At 49.5% G+C, this 24,852-nt stretch overlaps 1 protein-coding gene across 1 annotated transcript in view; it reads left to right on the top strand.

Moving 5' to 3' along the window:
* The window catches only part of SH3BGR (SH3 domain binding glutamate rich protein), a 61,235-nt gene that overhangs the window by 24,969 nt on the left and 11,414 nt on the right, over nucleotides 1–24,852 (top strand). Inside the window, exons 4-5 of the mRNA XM_012929507.2 lie at nucleotides 16,503–16,577; nucleotides 17,100–17,171. Of these exons, the coding sequence (XP_012784961.2) occupies nucleotides 16,503–16,577; nucleotides 17,100–17,171 (147 nt within the window). The remainder of the gene's footprint in view (nucleotides 1–16,502; nucleotides 16,578–17,099; nucleotides 17,172–24,852) is intronic.

Here is a 24,852-nt window from a genome sequence, read left to right as displayed (position 1 = left end):
TCTCTTACTGACATTTCTCCAGTTCTCACGGCTGCTCAGCCCCCTGCTTCCAGACCCTGGATTGATGGGCGGTGGTGACCCTAGACCAGCTCTAGTTTTTGTAACCGAAGCCCACTAAGGGGTTTTCTAGTGTAAGGGAATGTTCCGTCTTGGAGAGGAGATTTTATCTCTCTAAGCTTTTCTGACAGTCCAGTTTTCATTACAGGGATGACCTGCCTGGGGTTGACTGATTTTCTGAAGAAAACAGGGTATTTCATGTGGATGGCAGTGACTCATGTGCCTGGGCCGTCACTGTTTCTTTCCCAGATGTGTTAACAAGGAGTTGGTTTGCAAGCTGAATAACTGGATTCAACTGCCATTCAAATGCTGGCTGCCAGCGTCACAGGCAGCTGTTTAACCTGCTGTGCCAGATTGCTCCCCGCCCCTTGTTGTGGCAAGAACACACATTGTCAAAATGTGCTGTGTCACTCATGTGTCACATTGCACATTTCTTGAACCTACTCATCCTGTCTGCCTGTCGATGTAGGATTTCATTTCTCCGAGGATGACTGAAACAATTCAGCATTTACTTTGTGCCAAGTTAATGCAAGTATACTATCGGAGGGTCCACCAGTCCCTCAAGGATCATTATAAAACAGGTGCCTGTGCTCACACCTGGCGCGTCAGGCCGGGCCTCATCTCTCCTCGCGTCCCAGTGGGATGCCGCGTCGCTCGGCCAGCGGTGCAGGTGCCGCGGCCCTCGCCTTTCAGGCTGCCCGAGTTGCTGCGAACATGTGGATGGCTGTCTGTCAGCAGAGGCTTTCTGCATGGTGCTGTTTACTCCTCCCAACTCTGGGGGCATCTAGGGCCTGACCAATCCTGAGGTTGTAGGCCTTGGTTTGTGCTGGGCCTTTGCGGGCTTGTTAATCTGGGGAGCCACCTTCTTCAGTTGTAGGAGGGAGGTGTTGGGGCGTGGGCATTCGCTTTTCTTTGTAGGTTGTCCCTTCTCTTTGCAGTTTTTATTACTTGAATGTCGGACCTTCTGGAATGATTTCCTGGTTTTCCTGTCTTTTCTCTGCCGTTTTCCATATTCTTTTCTGTTTCTGATTTCTGTAATATTTCTTTAGCTTTCTACTGTATCTTTCTTCTACTGTTATTTTTTGTTTGTTCGTTTTTCCTGTCTTGATTTTTTAAGAGTTCTCCCTCTTTTTTTTAGAAAATTTGGTTTGCTCTGGATGTTCCTTTAATGAATAGCTTCATATATATACATGTGTATATATATATTTGTCTTTTAAAAGATGTATTTCTTTTTATTGGAAAGGTAGAGTTACAGAGAGAAGGAGAGACAGAGAGAAAGATCCTCCACCCACTGATCCACCTCACAAGTGGCTGCAGTGGCTGGGGCTGAGCAGGTCCAAAGCCAGCAGCTTGAGCCATCCTTTACTGCTTTTCCAGGCCACAAGCAGGGAGCTGGAAGGGAAGTGAAGCAGAGGTGGGACAAAAACCAGCGCCCATATGGGATCCTGGTACATGGAAGGCGAGGACTTCAGCCTCGGGGATACCAGGCTGGGCCCAGCTTCTTATTCTTGCTATATAGGTTCGTTGTTTTTCTTAACTTTCAGCTTATTACATTGTTCTTTTTTTTTTTTTGAATATTTATTTTATTACAGTCAGATATACAGAGAGGAGGAGAGACAGAGAGGAAGATCTTCCGTCCGATGATTCACTCCCCAAGTGAGCCGCAACGGCTGGTGCTGTGCCGATCCGATGCCGGGAACCAGGAAGCTTTTCCGGGTCTCCCATGCGGGTGCAGGGTCCCAAAGCTTTGGGCCGTCCTCCACTGCTTTCCCAGCCACAAGCAGGGAGCTGGATGGGAAGTGTTGCCGCCGGGATTAGAACCGGCGCCCATATGGGATCCCTGTGCGTTCAAGGCGAGGACTTTAGCCGCTAGGCCACGCCGCTGGGCTCACATAGTTCTTAAAAACATTTACTTTTATTGGAAAGGCAGTGTTACAGAGAGGGAAAGGCAGAATGAGAGAAGGAAACACACAAAGAGAGCTCTATTGGTTCACTTCCCAAATGTCTACAATGTGGGACTGAGCCAGGCTTGAAGCCAGGAGCCATGAGCTTCTTCTGGGTCTCCCACATGGGTGCAGGAGCCCAAGGCCTTGGGCACCTTCTACTGCTTTTCCAGGATATTAGCAGGGAGTTGGGTCAAAAGTGGAGCAGTTGGGGCTCAGGGCTAGCTTGGGTCTAACCTTTCACTTGGGGCAGGGGCATCCCATGTGGGTGTGCTGGTCGAGTCTGGCTATTCTATTTCTGATCTAGCTCCCTGGCTCTGGCCTTGGAAAGCAACGAGGATGACCCAAGTTCTGGGGCTCCTGCACCCATGTGGGAGACCCAGAGAAGCTCCTGGCTCTGAATCAGTTCAGCTCCTACTATTGTGGCCATTTGGGGAGTGACCCATTGGGTGGAAAATCCCTTTCCCTCTGTCTCTCCTGCTCTCTGTAAGCACTGCCTTTCAAATAAAAATAAAATAAATCCTTTTTTTAAAGTGGAGCAGCTGGGACTCAAAGTGTTGCCTAAATGGGATGTCAGCATCACTCAAGTGGCAGCTTAACTTGTAATGCCACTGTGCCACTCCCATGAAAGATACCCAGTGCCCTTCAGCTGTCACTCTGTAATGCAGACATCGTCCCAGCCATAGAAGGCATTGATTGTGCTTCCCCTCTGTAGAGTTGAACGGAATCACAGAACAGGTGGCTCTCTTCTTTCATCAACGTCATGTTGATTATGCCTGGCCATTCAGGTTGAGTCAGTGCCTCTTTGTTAGGGCAGGATAATGTCCATTGTATGACTAGACCTTCTGTATTCACTGTTCACCCACCGGGTCGATGGATCACTGTAAATAACTTGGCCTTGACACGTGGGTACTTTTTGTTTAATTTTGTTTTCAGCATGTCTGTTGTTCGTATACCAGGCTGCTGTGTTTCAGAAACTCTCAGACAATTTAACAACAACAAATCAGATGGCTGAGCTCTCCAAGCCTGCTGTGAGGCCCAGGGATGTGTACTTAGAAAAAGCTCTTTGTGGCTGTTGATGCCAACTTCCGTCCAACACCCATTCTGCTGGAGCCCACTTTATAATTCTATCTGTTCCTCTCCAGAAGAAATGTCATAGCCAGTTTTCCTTGGATGAAGACCTCAAACATTGTAGTCACGAGGTTACCCTGTTGTTCCTTTTTCCAAGCCCATTTCCCTGCTTTCCTGGAGGTCACCCTTCTCTATTCCTACAAGCACAACATCATGCTGCTTTTTTGTCTTATTTTTCATTTGGAATTGTGATCATATTTTACGGAATGTTCCGAAGCTTGCCTCTTTTGGAGTCATGGGAATTTTATTAATCTTTAAAAAAAAAAAAAGCAAAGCAGGGGGACCAGCACTGTGGCATAGTAGGCTGAGCCTCTGCTTGCTGTACCTGCATCCCATATAGGCACTGGTTCAAGTCCCGGCTGCTTCCCTTCTGATTCAGGTCTCTGTTAATACACCTGGGAAGGCAGCAAAGGATGGCACCTTGGACCTGCGCGGGAGACCTGGAAGAAGCTCCAGGCTGCTGGCTTTGCACTGGCCTAGCTCTGGCTGCTGGCTTTGCACTGGCCTAGCTCTGGCTGCTGTGGCCATTTGGGAAGTAAACCAGCAGATGAAAGACCTCTCTCTTCTCTCTCTGTGTGTCTCTCTCTCTCTGTAAACTCTGGCTTGCAAATAAGTAAATATACCTTATAAAAGAAAACAAACACAAAAACAGATAGAAACCTCTACAATAGAATTCCAAATGGAATTCTAGTCTCAGAAAAACCTAGCTCACACACAAGCATTTAACAGATATCAAAGAAAACGTACAAGTAAAGGAATCCTAAGGATGAAAATGTCCAACTAGCCTACTCTAGGTCACAGAACTTATAGACAGGAAAGCTAGAATTTGAGTCTATTTGATTCATAAATGGAATCAGGTCGTGTGCATGAATTTAGAAGTGTCTCCACCCCCTTATGCTTAGGGCTCATGTATTTGTTAGAAGGAAACTGTCGTTAAGTAAACCATAAAAAATTCTCCTTGTCTCCTATAGAGGTAACCGTCATGTCAATATTTTATCCTGATGTTAACAGTCAGAACAGAGACTTGAGAGTGGGTGTTCAGTCTCCCAGTTAAGATGCGCAGGTGCCCTGTGAGGGTGGCTGGGTTCTGGGTTCTGGTTCTGGCTCAGGCTGTTGGTGTTAGTGTCCTGTTAGTGTAGACCCTGCGGGCAGCAGTGTCGGCGTGAGTGGTTGGATTCCTGCCACCCACGTGGGAGACTCCTGGAGCTGGCCTGGCCCGTTGCTGGCCGCTGTGGGCGTCTGGGGAGTGGGTGAGTAGGCGAGAGGTCTCTGTCTCTCTGCCTCTCAAACAAGAGAATAAAGAAATACTAGCTTGAAGTTTTAGTTTAGGCAGAAAAAACACCACACAGCCCAAACAAATTTGGGACCATTTTAGAAGATAATCAAGACTCACAAGCATTCAGTGTCACAGAAAGCCAATAAATTCAAGGAAATGGGACTGCTTCTAGACTGAAGTCAGCTGAAGAGATGTGAGAATGAAATGCAGTCAGTACCCTTTAAGAGCGTTCAGGTCATAAGATGTAATGGTAACACAATCATTACAGGTGGCCTGGGCAATCTGATTGAGCTGGGTGGAAGGTGACATTTGGGAATCATCAATGTGAGAAAAGCCGTGGAGTTACCTAGAACACCTGACCTGCTGGTGGGAGACAGTGCTGGTGAGGTTCTGTGTGATTCATGAGAAATGTTAGCAAGTGCTGATGCTTTGTTTTTTCACGTGGTGTGTGGTTGACGTTTTCCTCTTGGAGAACAGAGAGAACACTTGGTGATCAGCCTGTGCCTTGCCTGGTCAGGATCCTTACAGACAGCCTCGCTAAAACCCGAGGCAAACTGCTCTAAAGGAAGAGTTATGTCAAGCCAGGAAGATCCAAGTGGCCAGTGGGATGTTTTGGAAGCTACATACACTTTATCTATTTGAGGATTTATTAATTTAATTTGAAAGGAGGAGAGCGAGCGAGCTTCTATTTGGCCTTTTAAGCAGGGGCTTTCTGGAAACAGCAAGGAGGGGATTTTCTGAGAATTTCCACAATGCAGTTGGGTCAACTGAGGCACTGCTCTTAGGTCAGATGCAGTGATTGTGGGCAGGTGGGACGCTCTGTGATGGTTGGGTAGACAGTGCTGCAGCACTCAAATATCCAATCAAAAGTTATATGACTGAGTATGTGTTACGGGACCAAAAGTTGTTTGTGATAGACTGTAGAAGACAGAACCCTGCTTGGTTTGTGGACCAGAATTTGCAGGCAAAACCCTCCCCTGGGTCTTGCTGACAGAAAAGAGTAAGAAGCTTTTTCGGTGAAGAGCCTGGGTGTGCCCTGTCTCTGTCCGTGTTTTCTGTCACACTCCCGCATGGATGGCAAGGACCCACGTTCCTGAGCTGTCACCCACTGCTGTCGAGGTGCAGACTGGGATAAAAAACTGGGTCTCCAACCCCGTAAGAGACACTGTAGTGAGAGATGCGGGCATCCCTAGTGACTGCCCTGGGAGCAACATCTTTAGTGTTTATTATTTCGAGTTATTAAGTTAAAAGAGAAATGCTCCCACCTGCCACTTAGGGCTGTTGTTAATAATTTATTCCTCTAGGAAAATGTACTTGAGCATGTATCATGCAGTGAGCTGGCAGCTGGGGGCTTTCTTCTGCGATCTGGAGGCGCAGGCCTGTGCCACCGCCGTGAGTTAGTCATTGTGTGACTGTGTGGCTGGGCTGTCGACCTCAGGCGACTCCTGTCCCTGGGGCCTGTCCTCTCCAACGCTGATGCGGCGATGTGGCCGTCATGGGGCTGCTCTGACGGGGATGGAAGGGGAGGCCGCCCTCCTGTTTTCCGCTCATGCTCATGCAGCCCGGCCCTCTGCCTTGTGCCATCGGTTGGAGCACCGGGGCCTTGCCAGCGCCATGCCCGGGGACATTCCCAGGCCTTAGAACCCATTTCTGTTCTTTACTGTCCCAGAGTCTTAGCTGCTCTTGAGACAGCAACCGAAAATGGGCTAAGAATGTCTCCTGACCGCCCACCCCCCAAAAAAAGGTTTACAGCACACTTGACACCTGAAGATGCAGCAGAAGCTAGACAGGTAGACAAGACAGGCAAGACGCCCCTGTGGGACGGTGCGGGAACCTGCAGAAGAGGGGACGTGCTCTCAGCAGGCGGTGGTTCACTCAGGACAGCCAGGGGAGGGGCGGGCTGCAGAGGTCTCCGGACCACCCAGTATAGGAGGGGGGTGGAGGCGGGAGCTGAGTGAGAAGGGTGTGTAGCGCGGTGTCGTACGTGTCTCCTGTGACCGTGAGGACAGACGAGGAAGGGCAGAGCAGAGGCAGCTACACCTCACACAACCCGTGACTCATCGATGCAGAAGACTGAGGTGAGACACAGGATCCAGAACTGCTTCGATTATGTTGACAGCCTCAGACTGATGTAGTTTATGGGAGATGTTTAATTCTGCAGATTGGGTGGTAGTGATGAATGGCGAAGCCGGAATCCCTGGAACATTCAGGTGATGTTCAACAGGCGCCTTCAAACGGAAGGGATCGAGAGAACGGTGGGTCGGAACGTTGCTTTAAAAAATTTGTGTTTTTTTTTTTAAAGATTTATTCATTTTTATTACAAAGTCAGATATACAAAGAGGAGGAGAGACAGAGAGGAAGATCCTCCATCCGATGATTCACTCCCCCAAGTGAGCCGCAATGGCCGGTGTTGTGCCGATCTGAAGCCGGGAACCAGGAACCTCCTACAGGTCTCCCACATGGGTGCAGGGTCCCAATGCATTGGGCCGTCCTCGACTGCTTTCCCAGGCCACAAGCAGGGAGCTGGATGGGAAGTGGAGCTGCCGGGATTAGAACCTGCGCCCATATGGGATCCCGGGGCACGTTCAAGGCGAGGACTTTAGCCACTAGGCCATGCCGCTGGGCCATAAAAAATTTATTTTTAAGACAGTATAATGCTTTGAGATCCGTGGGACTCCATCCGAGACTCTGCTATGTCTCATCATGTTTTATTTCAGTCTCTAATCTCAGCTTGTGGACCCTGCCCAGTGTGTGAGCAAGTCTCATCTTATTAAATGGAATCTTCTTTCTGTGGAAGAAAGGCGTGGGATGCCTGAGACGCTTCCCTTCCCCAGGGGGAACCTGCAGCCCAGGGGGCATAAGCGATTTGCACAGAGATCCCCCATCCCCACTGAGAGCACGTCCCGCTCAGTCCCTGGCAGGGCCAGCCTTGCTCAGGTTGATGGGTGTTTATGCACGTACACAGGGGGGAAGCATGTCAAGTATAGCTGGGAATGCAAACACTTGATTTATGGAAGCGATATTGCTTTTCACAGTGTCATGTTGTTGTAAACAGCATCGTGGAGAAGTGTCAGCAAGCAAAAGCAATCTTGCTAAAGCTAAAGATAGGTCTCCTTAGCCATGAGGTAGACTAACGTATCTTATGAAAGGATTGTGAGCAGCCCAAGAGGCATTGTTGCTTCCAAGGTTTCTCTTGCCTCAATCGGGCAGCGCCAGGCTGGTTGCCAGAAAGCTTTTTTTTTTTTAATAAGACTTATTTATTTTTATTAAAAAGTCAGATTTACAGAGAGAAGGAGAGACAGAGCGAAAGATCTTGCATCTGCTGGTTCACTCTGCAAGTGGCCACAACAACTGGAGCTGAGCTGGTCTGGAGCCAGGAGCCAGGAGCCAGGAGCCAGGAGCCAGGAGCCAGGAGCTTCTTCTGGGTTTCCCTGCAGGTACAGGGTCCCAAGGCTTTGGGATGACTTCCACTGCTTTCTTAGGCCACAAGCAGGGAGCTGGAATAGAAGTGGGACAGCTAGGACATGAACCAGTGCCCATATGGGATCCAGGTGCTGGAAAGCAAGGACTTTAGCCACTAAGTTTCCATGCTGTGCCCCCAGAAGGCTCTGTAAGCACCTGCTCCAGTAGCCATCGCTAGTGAATGTCAGGTCAGGTCTTGTTGCAAAACCAGCATTGCAGCCGTGCCTTGGCAAGAGAGGAGACAGAGACTCATTGGAACTATGCAAATAGCTGTGTTGCCATAAAAACCAAAATAGTTATTCCTAGTTGGATAGCAAGTTCTGAAGGGGGTTCAGGTAAGGAGATTAGGTGTCGCCAATGTTTCATTTCAGTTTACAGAAACAGGGTCTACTACAAGGTTATGATTTATAAAAAGCTGAAGAGGAAAGCTTAAAGACTTCCTTGTGTATCCAGAAATTGGAAGAGCACTTGAGAATGGTAACAGAAAGTAGGCGTTTGACCTATTGGTTAAGACAGCGGTGAGGTTGCTGCTGTCCCATATCAGACTACCTGGGTTTGATTCCTGGCTCTGGATCCTGGTTCCAGCTTCCTGCTAATGTAGGCGATGGGAGGCGGGGTGAAGATCCAAGTGCTTGGGTCACTGCCAGCCATGTGCGAAACCCAGATTGAGTTTATGGATCATGGCTTAGGCCTCCTGGCCATTGCAGACATTTGGGGATGGAGTCAGAGGATGGGAGCTCTCTGTTGCTAACATTCTCTCCGCCCTTCAATGAAGTCATAAAGAAAAGTCAGTAGGGGCTCACATTGTGGCATAGGAGGTAAAACCACTTCCTGCAGCACATAGGGATACTGGTTTCAGATCCAGCTGCTCTAGTTCCCTAAAACACCCGGGAAAGCAGAGAAGATGGCCGAATCACACATTTTGGAGTTCCGACTAAAGCTCCTGGCTGGCCCAGCCCCAGCTGCTGTGGCTATATGGGAAATGAACCAGCAGATGGAAGATCTCTGTGTCCCTCTCCTGCTTTCTCTTTCTTTTTAAAAAAGATTTGTTTATTTTTTGGGCCTGGCGGCATGGCCTAGAGGCTAAAGTCCTTGCCTTGAAAGCACAGGGATCCCATATGAGCGCCGGTTCTAATCCCGGCAGCTCCACTTCCCATCCAGCTCCCTGCTTGTGGCCTGGGAAAGCAGTTGAGGACGGCCCAAAGCCTTGGGACCGTGCACCCGTGTAGGAGACCTGTAGGAGGTTCCTGGCTCCCGGCTTCAGATTGGCGCAGCACTGGACGTTGCGGTCACTTGGGGGAGTGAATCATCGGATGGAAGATCTTTCTGTCTTTGTAATAAAAATAAATAAATCTTTTTAAAAAATAATTGTTTATTTTCACTGGAAAGATAGATTTACAGAAAGAATTGACAGAGAAAGATCTTCCATCTGCTGGTTCACTCCCCAGGTGGCCACAATGACTGGAGCTGAGCCAATCCGAAGCCAGGAGCCAGGAGCTTCTTCTGGGTCTCCCATGTGGGTGCAGGGTCCCAAGGCTTTGGGCCATCCTCTACTGCTTTCCCAGGACACAGGCAGGGAGCTGGATGGGAAGTAGGGCATCCGGAAGACAAACTGGTGCCCAGATGGGATCTCTGTGCTTGCAAGATGAATATTTAGCCATTGAACCATTGTGCTGGCCCCTTCTGCTTTCTTTTAATCCTACCTTTCAAATAAATAGATTAATCTTTAAGAAGAACTAACAGGAAAATAGAATTAAAAGCAACTTTGTTTTGAGGCAAAAGTTTCTGAAGTGCATGCATGATTTTTTCATGACAGGCGTTTTCCAGGAGCTTTTGGAAAGCCCTTTGTAGGATTATTAAAATGACCTCAGCAATATTCCAAGCGAAACTGTGCATCTTTTCCAACCGATTCCTTTAGTCCGTGTGATTCATCATTCCACTGGATACTGGGTTAGCAGTCTCTTGCATCCGTTTATGTCCTGACTAAGGCTTTGGAAAATTTTGACTCTGCCTGCTGATGTTAAAGTTCATTTTTTTTTCTTTTTCTTTTTAAATTTATTCATTAATTACATTGTATTATGTGACACAGTTACATAGGTACTGGGATTCTCCCCACCCGTCCCCAAACCCTCCCACCATGGTGGATTCCTCCACCTTGTTGCATAACCACAGTTCAAGTTCAGTTGAGATTCCCCCATTGCAAGCATATACCAAACATAGAGTCCAGCATCTTATTGTCCAGTCAAGTTCAACGGCTTCTTAGGTATACCCTCTCTGGTCTGAAGACAGAGCCAACAGAATATCATCCCGATCAATTAAAAGCTCCAACATACCATCAGCAAAAATTTACATCATTATGGAAGTAATTGACATAGTATTGAGTAACCAATATGTTAAAAATAAATGCGAGTTCTTAACCACCTTCTGTGACCACCTCATTGACATTTCAATTTTAGTTTATACACAACATATAACATAACATACATAACATAACGTGTTTTATATAACATATCATCTTAAACTAAGGCAAACATGTGGTATCTAACCTTTTGGGATTGGCTCATTTCCCTTAGCATTATGGTTTCCAGTTTGGCCCATTTGGCCACGAAGAACTGTATTTTGTTTTTTTTAATAGCTGAGTAGTATTCCATGAAGTAGATGAACCATAGCTTTCTTACCCAATCCTCTGCTGATGGGCATTTTGGCTGCTTCCATGTTTTTGACAATTACTGATTGTGCTGCTATGAACGATGTTAAAGTTCTTTTAGCCATCTGATCTGAAACCTGCCCCTTGACGTGTTTGGCTTGGAATCCTTTTTCATGGGGTTCCAAGCAGTCCTCCATGGAGGGAGCATTCTGGTTTCTGGCTGCTTGTAGCAACCTTTCAGGGAAGCATCACAGTAAAGCAAGCTAACCAAAACAGCTACGTATTGAACGAGGCTGATTTTTACTACTATAAATACTGAGGTCAGACACTTTATAAAGAAAAGAGGTTTATTTAGCTTACAGTTAAGGAGGCTGTAATGGGTGGTGGTATCCATTCGGCTTTTCATGAGCATCCCTCCACCCCAGCCAGAGTCACCAAGGATAAAGGGGACCATCATGGAGGGAGGTGTGGAGAGGAGACATCTCACAGGAAGATGGGAAGCCAGAGAAAGGGGATGGGTCAGCGCTGACCTCTTACCAGGCTCACTTCCTAAAGGTTTCACCTCCTCTTAGCATCATCACGCTGAAGACCAAGAAGCTTCCAATGCATGGACTGGGGACACCTAGACCCTATCCAAGCCATGGCACACAGGTGGTTGGCGCTTTCCCCAGTCACAACATTCCTAAAAGACTGCAATTTAGGAGTCCTGTTGTGTGTGACCATTCGGTGTTGGCAGTGGACCGTCTCAGTGGGGGCTGGCCTCTTCACGGGAGCTGCCTTGGGAGGGGCTCAGCAGGCTGACTGAACACAGGCTTTGGAGCCCTGTCTCAGAGTCAGGGTAGCATCTTCTGTTGGCAGGTGGATTCCTGTCTGAGGAATACGGCGTAGATGATACAGTTGGGGAATCTAATTTGTAGTCCAGGATTTAAAGTGACAAGTTTTGGTATTCATTTTTCCTTTTCTTTGAGTAGCGGCCAGACTTCAGTAAGCACAGCATTTCCTAGCCACCAGGGGGCAGAAGCCCACGCTGAACATATGATGGTGGCTTCAACCAAAGAAGTGTCAAAGCAAGAGGTGGGACCCATAAGAGACGTAAACTTGAAATGCCAAAGCACTGCCTGGAGTTTTCCAGTGTAAAACCATAGAGGCGAGCATCAGGGGGAATGGGCACCATGGAGGCCCACGTGACCAGCTTAAGAGGACCAGAGTGACAAACCCGTCCTCTATGCCATAGAAACCAGGAGCGGAAGGCAAGAGTCTAGAGTGTGGAGGAGAGGGACTCCTTCACCACAGGCAGGTGGGAGAGAGGTGCTGGGCGGGTCTCTTCCAGCAGATGCTGCTGCAGTTCCGCCGGCAGCCCCTCCCGCTGCCCTGGTCTCAGGATTGCACAGAGGGGCGCCGCCTCAGAGGAGTTCTCAAGGCAGCAGGGCTGGAGAAGAGTCAGTGCCTCGCTCCAGAGAACGGGAGTGGCTCTCCGGGACCCTCGGTCCACCAAGTGCTGCATTGTAGCTGCAGGAGGAGCCTGGAAACAGCAGCTCCTCGCCCCTCTGCCGTCTCCCGTGCTATCAGCGTCAGTAGCGGGATCTGTCCTTTGTCAGAACACTGAATGTGAGCTGGCTGGGAGGCAGAGCAGGCCCTAGGGAACTCTCCTTACCAGAAGGTCAGAGCCTGTGCAGTGGGAAGTTCCAGGGAGCTGCAGTGCTGGGGCGCGGGCAGATGGCTGGGAGTGCAGCGTACAGGTCAAGCTGTTGCCCCGCTGAGGAGCCCGCCCTTCCTTCCTTCCTTCCTTCCTTCCTAAAAAGCTTTATGTATTTACTGGAAATTCCGTATTACAAAGGCATAGATCCTCTCCTTTGGTTCATCCCCAGAGGCCTGCAATGGCCGTCAGTCTGAAGGCAGGAGCCTGGACCTTCCTCTGCATGGCCTGCATTGGTGCAGGGCCCAACCTCTTGGGCCTTCGTCTGTTGCTTTCCCGGGAGCATTAGCGGGGAGCTGGACTGGAAGGGGAGCAGATGAGATGCCGAGGCCACAGGTAGCAGCTTTGTCCACTAAGCCGCAGTGCAGGCCTAGGGAGTGTTTCTTAAAGGAGAGCGTTAATAATAGTGAAGCTGGGAATTTTCCATGAGCTGGGGAGAATCCAGGAGTTGTGGGCATGGATATGCGCTACAGGGACAAGAGCTGCTCTTAGATGTGAGATGGAGGAAGGCCGTCATGCCATTGAGGGGAGGGAACTTGAACCCCGCCCCCCACCAAGGAGGGATCTGTCTGCTTAATGGGGGTCGTTGGCAGAGGGAGGAAGACAGTAGAAGAATGTTGGAGCAGGGAACCTTTTTTCTGCTCTTTTTTACAACATCGTTTGGACATCTGGTTGTCATTTGGGCCATTGGAGCTATTTATAACATTTGTGGACTCTATGAACCCATCCAATTAACAATTAGCGTGCTACAGATTTATTGAATTTCCAGTCCCGCCCTCGGTTGCTGTGGCAGGGCCAGACCAAGTGATTTTAAGAACCAAAGGATTCTCACCACTAAGGGGTGGCGCTGGGCAAACAAGGAGAAAACACGCTCCAGGCGGCCAAGAAAGAAAGGAAAAGCAGGAGGAAAGACTCGGGCGAGCTGCCACGGGTGAACGCAGCAGAAGGAGATGAAGTGAGCCTAACGTATATGTCTGAAGAGGCTGAAATTAGGAAAATGAATCAGTTCTTATCTCTGCCCAGTGTTTCACTTATTAAAAAGATTTACTTATTGTAATTGGAAAGGCAAATTTACAGAGAGAGAGAATTTTTCATCCACTGGTTCACTTGACAAATGGCCACAGTGGCCAGTGCTGAGCTGATCTGAAGACAGGAGCCAGGAGCTTCTTCCAGGTCTCCTGCATGAGCACAGGGGCCCAGGGTTCTGGGCCATCCTTCACTGTTTTCCCAGTCCGTAGCTGAGCTGGATCAGAAGTGGAGCAGTTGGGATTAGAATAGGTTTTTATGGGCCTGGCGTGATGGCCTAGTGGCTAAAGTTCTCACCTTGAACGTATCGGGATCCCATAGGGGTTCCCTACTTCCCATCCAGCTCCCTGCTTGTGGCCTGGGAAAGCAGTTGAGCATGGCCCAAAGCCTTGGAATCCTGCACCCGCATGGGAGACCCAGAAGAAGCTCCTGGCTCCTGGCTTCGGATTGGCTCAGCTCCAGTCATTGTGGCCACTTGGGGAGTGAACCATCGGATGGAAGATCTTCCTCTCTCTCTTCTCCTCTCTGTATATCTGACTTTGTGATAAAAATGAATAGATCTTAAAAAAAAAAGAGCTGTCTATATGGGATGCTGGTACTGCTGTTGGAGGTTAGCTGGCTAAGCCACTGTGCTGGCCCCCATAGTGGCCTGAGGGCATGTTTGGTTTCCAGGTGAGAGGGTGGGTCCAGCTCTGTCCATTTAGGCCCCACGCACTTGAAGGCTGATTAGGGGCATTCATGTTGTACCTTCCAGATCTTTCTGCACTCATCAGCTTTTCTTTTGTGTCTACCTCTGGCAAAAACTCCCTGGTTTTATATTTGCATTGCAAGTTGAATGACACTTTTGGGGTGTCAGGTCTGCTCAGAAGGCTTTGGTTTGGAGCATTCTGGGATCAGGCTTTCAGAGCAGGTGTAGCAGTAAAGTTCCGGTTTCTCCAGGCGTTGACTTGGTTTAAATGGTAGACTCCACAATCAGTAGCACTCAAATATTAGCTGAGTTATTGTATTTTTTCTATAGTTGAAGCTAGATATTTTTGGCAGTTTATGAAGACAATTTGGGGCTCCTCTTTCTTTCTTGTCTAGGATTCTGTTCTCATTATATAGTGGATAATAAAATTCCAGTTTCTGTCCCTCTCCTCAGCTCCCCTCACCCATCTACCTCCATGGGAGGAAACCTATGGACTTTTTATTTGCTTTTATTTCCTAAACAAGATCTTGTTTTTGGTTTACTCTCTGAAAACAGCAACTGATCTTGTGTCAATTTTATCTTTATTTTTTTTAAAGCCTATCTTTGAGTGTACCATTCAGTTATGTTAGTTATATTCACATTATTATGCAACATATTTCCAAAACATTTGTTTTAGAGGTGGGTTGGAGGAAACAGAGAAAGGTGTCTTTCATCTACAAGGTTGCTCCAAAAATGGCTGCAGAGGCTGAGACTGGGCCAGACTGAAATCAGAGCCAGGAGCTCCATCCAGGTCGCCATGTGGATTGCAGGGGCCAAACATTTACGTGGTCTTCTGTTGCTTTCCCACTCACACTTGCAGGGAACTACATTGGAAGTGGAGCAGCTGGGACTCAAACTGGCACTCATGTGTGATATTGCATTGTAGTTGGCGGTTTAACCCGCTGCACCCTAATGTTGACCCCTCTAGAACTTCCTGATTTGCGAAATTGAAATTCTGTGAGCAATCATTTATTCCTCTCCCAGCCCATGATAACCACTGTTTTTCCTTCTATGAATTGGACTGTCTCAAGTGTGTCATGTTTTTATAAAACAGGCTTGTCTCACTTCCTCTCAAGGGTTGTCCATGTTGTAGTGTGTCACAGGATTTCCTCCGTTTTTAAGGTTGAGCAGTATTCTACTGAGTACAGACCAACCTCCATTTACCTGCCAATGGATGCTTGGGTTAATTCCACCTCTTGGCTGTTGTGGATAACGCGACTGTGAATACAGCGTGCAAATCAGTCTCATTTTTAGCATCACTCTTGAATCTTCTTGCTTTGCTTAGTTGTTTATTTTCTGTTTTCTGTTATTTCCTGGCTTTGTCTGCACCTTATGGTCGTTATCTGTTGGAAGATTGTGCCTAACAGAGACTTACTTGGCCATGCTGGGATTGCAGTTGTCAAAAAGTTTCAAATTTTGTATCTTTTTAGGTCTTCAAAACATTGCTGAAAAAAATGCATATTATGAAAAAACCATGTATTATAAATTTTTTTCAATTCCACTTTGTGCACTTTCTGAAGTAGCCTTGTGTATATGTGTGTAACATTTTGAACAGATGAAACAGTTAAAATTCCTGAACAGTTGAGGCATTACTTAGGACACTTTCAGATTTACCTACATTATGGACTAGAGGTCACATTTCTGTTGACAAGGGATCTCAGATAAACGTTAGACAAGACATGGGTGGCGGAAAATCTGGACAGGAAGTGTAAGTGACTAGTAGTGCATCCAAATCTTAATTTCCTTTTTAGTAATCAGGAAAGTGTAAAAGAGCAAAAAGTGAAATTCCATTTTTCCTCAACAGATTGGCACAGATTAAGAAGAGCAACCCTCTTCACTGGTCACAAAAATGAAGGAAAAGGGACACATTACTGCTGCCACTGGGAAAGAAACCTAGTTTTCCAAATCCCACCATCTCATTCCTAGCTGTGTTTGGAGTTCTTCCTCAGCACTTTGTAGATGTGGGAGCATTCTGGATGGTTGGAGATGGTTAATATCTTTAATACTTAGAACTGTAAGAATTAAGTCAGAAGAACGACTGTGACGAACCATGTTGGAAAGCCCATGTTCGGATGTCGCTCTGTTCATGCTTCTCAGAAAAGCTACAGGCCAACCTCCTACTCCCAGCAGCGCCTCTGAGTGTGTGAAGATAGGATTAGGCACAGACCAACTCTTCCATATTGATTTCTGTGGGACAGTGGACCTAGCGGCTGACTGCATGGTCTACTTTGTTCCCATGAACTTGAAGCGCCTTTTGCAATAAAGCAATTCGATATTTGAAAGACGAGAAACAGCTTCCTAGAGCAGAAGGTAGCAGGTGTGGGCCTAGTTCTGTCTTGACTTGAGTGCGATGTTTTCTACGTCTGTTCTCTAATGCGAGGTGGCAATCCATGCGTGTCCTACCCGGGTAGGTCACCGTGTGGCTGTGAGGGCAAAGTGAGGGGTGAACACACGTGTAATTTCACAATCAAGGACACTGAGAAGTGCAAGCTGCGCTCCACAAGGCAATACCCAGATGCTTTCCGTTTGTGACGCAGGTGACAAAAGCGCCAGAGGAAGCCTCGTCCCTTTCCAACGGAGATGTGGTGGGAGAGGCGGAGAGCCCCACAGAGGTAAGGGCTGGGGGCAGATCCTGCTCTCCTCTCAGTGGCCTTGTCAGGCTGACCATGGGTCCTGTCACTGTCTACCTACCTTACCCGTGTGTCTGTCCAGCCATCTGTATGCCTGCCCACCTGCCAACTCCCTCCCCCTCCTCTCCTTTCTGCCTTCTGTCTTTCTATCTTTCTTCTCTTCCTCCTCCCTCCCTTCATCCATCCTTCCTCCTTCTCTTCCTTCCTTCTTCTCTCTCTCTCTCTCTCTCTCTCCCCATCCACCCACCTACGTACCTAACATTCATCTTTTAGTATTTACAACCATAAAGCCCTCCATCCAAATCCTAGACAGCAAACCATGTATGGATTGGTAAGTTCTGGGGTTCAGCGCACCCTGCTGCGGTAGCCATGTGGCTGCGGAGGTCCGAGTGTGTATTCTTTATGCATCATGCTCCTCAAGGAGCAGGCTGCAGCCCAGCGTGGCCTGCTTCTCCCCGGGGAGCTTCCCAGCGTTGGTGACACCTGGGTCTCCTTTACTACCAGGGGACAGAGAAAACCGAAGAGAGTGGAGAGAACGAGGCCCAGCAAGACGACCCCGAAGCCGCCGAGAAGAACGTGAGTGACTGCTGGGCTCGTGGTCACAGCGCTTTCGCTGGCTGCACTTGCACGTGGCACACGCTCTCTGGGTGTCTAGCAGCCGCCCGGGGTCAGGGCAGTGGGAGAGCGGTGAGGAGCTGGGCGTTGAGCTGGAAACCAGGCAGGCACTTTCTATCAGTGTGTAAACCGCTGTCGTCTGGCACGGAGAAGGTTAAAGGGAAGCCGGGAGAAGGGCTCTGATGAAGCTATCTGAGCTATCTTAGCTTGCTGTCCAGTTAAAGATTGATTTTTAAAATTTATTTGAAAGGTATACTTACACACAGAGAAAGAGAGATACAGAAAGACACACCTTCCATCCACTGATTCACTGCCCAGATGGCTGTAACAGCCAGAGCTGGGATAGGCTGAAGCCAGGAGCCAGGAGCTTCGTCCAGGTCTCCCACATGGGTACAGGGACCACTTGAGTCATCCTTTGCTGCTTTGCAAACACATCAGCAGGGATCTGGATAAGAAGTGGAGTGGCTGGAACTTGACCAAGCACCCACATGAGGTGTCGGTATCCCAGGCAGAGGTTTAGTTTGTTTCATCATAACTGCAGCCCTAGGTTCGTGTTCTTCATCAAATAGGGGCGCTCTCTCCTGGGTCGCGGCTATTGGCAGGTGCTGGTCTGGAGTGCCCAAGGGAGCCCTGCCTTTGAGGAGACAGAGCTGAAGGGTGGGTGCATTGTGCGAGATCACAGGAGCATGGGGATGCGAAGGGGCCTTTGTGGAGAGACACTGCCCCATCAGGCTGGCCAGGGAGCCCAAGCAGAGGGTCTCACTGTACGGGGCTCCTGTTCAGGGACTCCCGTCAGCAGCAGCAGGCTCCGGACCTGGAAGCTGGGTGCAGAGATAATGGGGAGCCCAGGTATGATCTGCTCCAGGAGTTCTGGGAAGCCAGTGAGAGTGTAGCCCTGGCTGCGCCAGGTGCCAGCTGGAGCTGGGGTGCCCTGGGACTGCCTGTAGGAGAATTCCAGTGGGAGAAATACCAAGACTAGATGAAGGCTGCAAATGCTGTGGCTTGTTCGTGCTTGTGACTGGCTTGCATGAGGGGAAGATGATGTACAATTTGTGTTCTTTGCCAACCTGCTGGAAGCATCTGAATGTCCCTGGTCTGATCATGGTGTCACCCCCGGGGCTTCCTTTGAAACTGGCATCAAGAATAATGGCGTTGTCAAAGACAGGTGTAGGTCTAGGTGCCAAGGGGCTCAGGCTGAGCCCAGGAGGTTGAGTGAAAACTCCGCTCCTGCGCTCCTCTGCCCAGCCTCTCCCAGGCCAGCTGTCCCTTCGGGTCACACTGGGCCACCTGGTCTTCCCCTCCTGTTCACTGCCTGACACTCAGCAGTGCTGGCACCTGCCCTCCATCCTGGCCACACATCATGTCAGCAGCCTCTTTCCCTGGCCGGGTTCCCAGCAAAAGTAGCCGCTGTGGGCGGTCCTAAGGTGTCCAATCCCAGGGCTGCCCCTTCTCGCCTTCTCGGAAGAGCAGAGTGTGACGGTTCTCAGTTTTCTGCACCCGCAAGTGTGTGCTTCTTATCCTGTCGTGAGACACTTCCCAGAACTGGGCGTGAGCTGCACAATCACCCGTGACAAGATGCTTCTGTAGATGTCATTAGCTGCCAATTGTAATTGTCACTGTCCACGTAAAGGACGTATAAGGATCTGTCTGGTTCTGAGGTTTTGTAATCCAGGGAGCAGCAGTTTGGTAGTTTCCAGTTATTTTCAAATGAATATGGCTCACCTTGTCCGAAGCTGGATTGGAGGTAGAATTAGCATTACGCCAATGCTTCCATTTGATATGTTAGTGACAGAATGAGCAGTGCCACATGCCAGGCAGAGCACCAGAGGCTGGGGAGGCAGCAGAGATGGACAGTGTCCCTGCTTTCTGGAGCTTATGTTGTTAGAGGGGACGATGCCCACAGAGCTAACTTAACCTTTGGAGGTCAAGTGTTTCTAACAACCTGCAGAGCCATGCCTTTCTCCAGTTAACAAACCCTTCCAGAAATCAAGAGCTGTTCAATGATGGTTAAAGCACAAGGCCCTCTGCTGTTACAGGAGCCAGCAGGTGCTTCCACAGGGTGCCCGTTGCTCCAGGCCCTCTGCTGTTACAGGAGCCGGCAGGTGCTTCCACAGGGTGCCCGTTGCTCCAGGCCCTCTGCTGTTACAGGAGCCGGCAGGTGCTTCCACAGGGTGCCCGTTGCTCCAGGCCCTCTGCTGTTACAGGAGCCGGCAGGTGCTTCCACAGGGTGCCCGTTGCTCCAGGCCCTCTGCTGTTACAGGAGCCGGCAGGTGCTTCCACAGGGTGCCCGTTGCTCCAGGCCCTCTGCTGTTACAGGAGCCGGCAGGTGCTTCCACAGGGTGCCCGTTGCTCCAGGCCCTGTGCTGTTACAGGAGCCGGCAGGTGCTTCCACAGGGTGCCTGTTGCTCCCCAGGCTGGTCCTGAGAATGACTGCAAATTTCTGACTTATTTATAGCTTTATTTTCTTTGTGTATCATTTTTTATTTGAATGATAAAAAGAGGGAAAAACAGGGAGAGGTAGAGATCTTCTGTCCTCTGGCTCACTCCTCAGATGACCACATTGGTTGGGGCTGGGTCAGGCTGAAGCCAGGAGCCAGGATTTTCCATCCAGAGTTTCCATGTGGGTGTCAGGAGCCCAGGCACTCAGACCATCTGGGACATAAACTGGTGCCTATATGGGATGGCAGTGCTGCAAGGTGGAGGATTAGCCTATTGAACCACTGTGCTGTTCCTCCATCCCATTTTAAAAAAAAAGATTTATTTATCTTCTTTGAAAGGCACAATTACAGGGAGAAAGAGAGAGGAGAGTACAAAAGAGAGAGAAAGAGAGAGAGAATGAAGAGAGAGAAGAAAGAAGAAGAGAGAGGGAGGAGGGGGGAGTAGTGTGAGAGGGGACGTGAGAGAGAGAATGTCCCATTTGCTGGTTCTTTCCTTGTGTGGTTCCAATAGCTAAGGCTGATCCAGAGCAGAGCCAGGAGCCAGGAGGCAGGAGCCAGGAGGCAGGAGGCAGGAGGCAGGAGCCAGGAGGCAGGAGGCAGGAGCCAGGAGGCAGGAGGCAGGAGGCAGGAGCCAGGAGCCAGGAGCTTCCTCCAGATCTTGTAGCACTCAGGCTGTCCTCTGCGCTTTCCCAGGTGTGTTAACAGGGAGATGAACGGAAAGTGGAGCGGCCAGGACGCTGGTGCCCATACGTGATGCTGGCACTTCAGGGGGCAGTTTACCTCAAGGTGCCACAACCTCGACCCCATCAACACAGTTCTTGAGCTCACACTCTGCTTTCTGACAGTGGCTGGGTCTCAGTGAGCCCAAAGTAAAAAGACACAGGTGCTGTTGCCAAGGAGCATATGCGCTAGTTGGGGAGGCCAATCAGGTGATGGTGCACACAGGCGTGGACATGTAGGGCCGGCTCTCCCTGACGGTTTAGGAAATTACTTTGGAAACAACATTCTGAACCATATCCTGGAAGGGGCTAGTGACCTGAAAAACTTGCCTGTGATCCTGAATGGCTGGAGGAGGGGGGTGAAATGATTAGTTTGTGGGGCTGGCAGGACCCACGTGACTTGTAATCATCCAAAGACCCTGGAGTCCTCTGGAAATGGGAGTTTCTAAATGGGAGGGCAGCTCAGCACCTCTGATATGGTGTGGGGGCCGACTGGGGAGGAAGCCCAGTGGATCATGATCCCGTGGGAACACCTTCTAGCCAGCAGATGAGCAAGCAACAATAGCTACGCAGGGAGTGAGGGGCAGCCTTCAAGGAGCACAGTGCAGTGGTCATCGTAAAGACAAGACTTGAGCTTTGCCCCCAGAGCCCGGGATCCCTCCTCCTCCTGGATGTGACATCAGTCCTGAAGTTTGCCCCCAGAGCCCGGGATCCCTCCTCCTCCTGGATGTGACGTCAGTCCTGAACCTGCCCCCAGAGCCCAGGATCCCTCTTCCTGGATGTGGTTTTGGCCCTGACCCTTGGTGATTCCGAGTGGCATCTCATGAGAGGATAACTTCGGAGAGTCCCAGGGCTGGAGAAATCTGCATATCCTGTCTCGGTCAGGTGCCTCAGAAAGCGGAAGTGGTTGCTCTTTTCATTATTCAAGTGTCTTTATTACTTACCACGATACAATTTTGTAGGTCTAGGTGTTGCCTGTCCCTCCCCTTCCTCCCTTCTTGTCTTCTCCTACCACTATGTTCCCCTGAATTATCACGATAGCATAGATCCTTAGTAACAGTTGAAGTTTAACTTTCTGATATTAAAATGTATACTGACTTGCTAGGGATAGGCAAAGGTAGAAAATTTATAGTCTCATACTGTACAGGTGTGTTTACATGTTTTTTTTAAGATTTACTTATTTTTATTGGAAAGTCAGATTTACAGAGAGAAAGAAAGACAGAGAGAAAGATCTTCTGTCTGCTGGTTCACTCCCCAAGTGGCTGCATTGGCCAGAGCTGAGCCAATCCAAAGCCAGGAGCTTCTTCTGGATCTCCCATGCAGGTGCAGGGTCCCAAGGCTTTGGGACATTCTTTTAATGGGAGTTTTATTCAGGAGTAGAGAAGTGTACTGCAATGTAACTTTACTTCCCAGTATGCTAGTCTCTGTTACAGTTTATCTGTGCAAATACATGCAGACTTCCTTCCCTAGATCTGTTTATTTTGTAGCTGTATATCAGAGAGAACACATGGTTCACATTATGGACTCTGCTGAAAATGCCGAGCTCAATATTCCTGAACTAGTCTGTGAGCAGTCCTCTGTGCGCGCGCACGAGAGAGAGAGAGAAAGAGAGAAAGAGAGAGAGATTGAGAGACAAGAAGCTGGATGGGGAGCGGAGAATCCAGGACTCCAAGTGGCTCCCTGGTACGGAATGCCAGCATTATAGGTGGCATCTGATCCGCAAAGTTGTAATGTCAGCCCTTTACCTTCCTTAGGACAGAAGGAACAGCCTGGGCTTGTGGAGGGAAAGCACACTGAGCCAGGAACCAGGGGGAAGCCCACTGAGCCAGGAACCAGGGGGAGGCCCACTGAGCCAGAAACCAAGGGGAAGCCCACTGAGCCAGGAACCAGGGGGAGGCCCACTGAGCCAGGAACCAGGGGGAAGCCCACTGAGCCAGGAACCAGGTAGAAGCCCACTGAGCCAGGAACCAGGGGAAGCCCACTGAGCCAGGAATCAGGGGAAGCCCACTGAGCCAGGAACCAGGGGGAGGCCCACTGAGCCAGGAACCAGGGGAAGCCCACTGAGCCAGGAACCCAGGTAGAAGCCTACTGAGCCAGGAACCAGGTAGAAGCCTACTGAGCCAGGAACCAGGGGGAGGCCCACTGAGCCAGGAACCAGCTAGAAGCCCACTGAGCCAGGAACCAGGGGGAAGCCTACTGAGCCAGGAACCAGGGGGAGGCCCACTGAGCTGGGAACCAGGGGGAAGCCCACTGAGCCAGGAACCAGGGGAAAGCCCACTGAGACAGGAACCAGGGGGAGGCCCACTGAGCCAGGAACCAGCTAGAAGCCCACTGAGCCAGGAACCAGGTAGAAGCCCACTGAGCCAGGAACCAGGGGGAGGCCCACTGAGCCAGGAACCAGGTAGAAGCCCACTGAGCCATGAACCAGGGGGAAGCCCACTGAGCCAGGAACCAGGTAGAAGCCCACTGAGCCAGGAACCAGGGGAAGCCCACTGAGCCAGGAACCAGGGGGATGCCCACTGAGCCAGGAACCAGGGAGAGGCCCACTGAGCCAGGAACCAGGGGGAAGCCCACTGAGCCAGGAACCAGGTAGAAGCCCACTGAGCCAGGAACCAGGGGAAGCCCACTGAGCCAGGAACCCAGGTAGAAGCCTACTGAGCCAGGAACCAGGTAGAAGCCTACTGAGCCAGGAACCAGGGGGAGTCCCACTGAGCCAGGAACCAGGTAGAAGCCCACTGAATCAGGAACCAGCAGGTTTTGACTGAACTCTGTGACCTTGGCATCTTCTTTGCTCTGGAAACGGGCAGGGAGAGAGGGTAGAGGTGACCCCAAGATCCCACGAGCCCCCTGCCCTTGTGGTAAGACCTCTGGGACTTTGTAGGGACTGCTCTGAGAGAACCAGGGCCCCTCTCCACTTACCTAAGGAGACTGCAAGTCGCTGGCCCAGGGGCTAGAGGAGAGCTCTCTTGGGAAGGGAGGCAAAAGCTTTCGTTTCCTTAGAGCCTGATGCCGTGACTGCTCTGGGGCAGGTGGAAATGGAGTGGGCGGTGGCTTAGAAAGTGGAGGCTGTTAGCAGGAGTCGCTGTTTTGAAATACTATGCAATTCAGAAATGAAATAGTTTTGTATCCAGAGAGCAGTAGGCTTTGATTTGCTTTAATTAATGAGCCCAAATGCAAAGTAAATTCACACCTATGGAGGCGAAAAGGTAGAAAAGACAATTTTTGTTTCAATATTTTTTTTACTTGTCCTCATATATGAAAGGGATTTTATTCTACACCGCTGTAGATCTTTGGTAATCCTTGCATATAGAGACAAAATTATAGAGACTATCCAACACTGTCAGCAACGGATTCTACCCTCTCAATGGTGAGCATGGAAAACGTTTCAGTCTTACACTATTCTGAGAGTTTAAGAGACTTCTAGTGCATGAGATGAGTAGACAACATTGTTTCTTTCTTTGTTATTCACCTATCTCTTAGATATTGCTGTGGAATTCTCTTTGATAAGCTTTTGTGGTTTTTTCATAACTGATTGAGTCTTCAGGTTCAACTTAAAACTTACTTAAATTTAAATATTTTTCCCCTTTAACTTTGACTCACTGGACCTAAGGAGGAAGATGGAGAGAGAGCCACGAGGGAGGTATGTCTGTGTTTTTGAGCAGCTCTGATGAGCCACTCATTTCATAGCAAAGAGGTGCCGATGCAAGCCACACTTGCCACCTGCAGAGAAATTGCCTGTGGTGGAAGTGGTTGGAAAAGAATAAGGTCATGGCCGGGGCCTTTCCCCAGCCACCTCTCGGGGCGGGCGGGTGGGGGGGTGGTCTGGCCTTGAGATAGCTGGAAGTCTGACGTCCCTCTGGGATGTGACCACTGGCTCAGGACTTCTGGTGGGGGTCCCCTAGGGAGAGCATGACAGACAGGGATGGATTTGAACCTGCCTGCCCAGCTGGGTATTCTGGGAGGGTGCTGCAGGAGCCTCATAGACAAATGGGATTAAATGACACAGTTATTATGCAAAAGGAATGGGAAACTCATGCATGACTTTTTCATAGTTTGCATTTTTCTCTGAATGTTTTGAAGCTCCTGCTTATAAATGTAGTAGGGTAAAAGCATTTAAGAAAGAGATGTCTTACAATAGAGGTAGGACAAGAGCAACTAAAATCCAGGAGAGTAAAATTACACGAAGGTAAAGAGATTGGGGATTGTATATAGGAGAAAGTAACTGTTCAAGTATACTAAGGACGTGACTTGAAGGTATGATAAACACATTGAAAGAAAAATGAGACCAGCCCACCTCAGATCCGGAGGGGGCAGGAGGTGACCCGCCTTGGAGTACCCTACCGGCCCCTGACCCCTGCTTCGTGCTGAGGCAGGCCCAGGGAGGCAGTAACGATGTCTGAATTTGTTGGATTCCTACCACCCCCTTGGAAGACCTGGATTGAGACTGAGGCCACAGGCCCTGGCCCAGCTATTTGGGGAGTTAGC

The sequence above is a fragment of the Ochotona princeps genome, chromosome 3, assembly GCF_030435755.1.
Source record: "Ochotona princeps isolate mOchPri1 chromosome 3, mOchPri1.hap1, whole genome shotgun sequence".
In the NCBI taxonomy this organism is placed as follows: domain Eukaryota; kingdom Metazoa; phylum Chordata; class Mammalia; order Lagomorpha; family Ochotonidae; genus Ochotona; species Ochotona princeps.
This window is presented reverse-complemented; position numbering and strand designations above follow the sequence as displayed.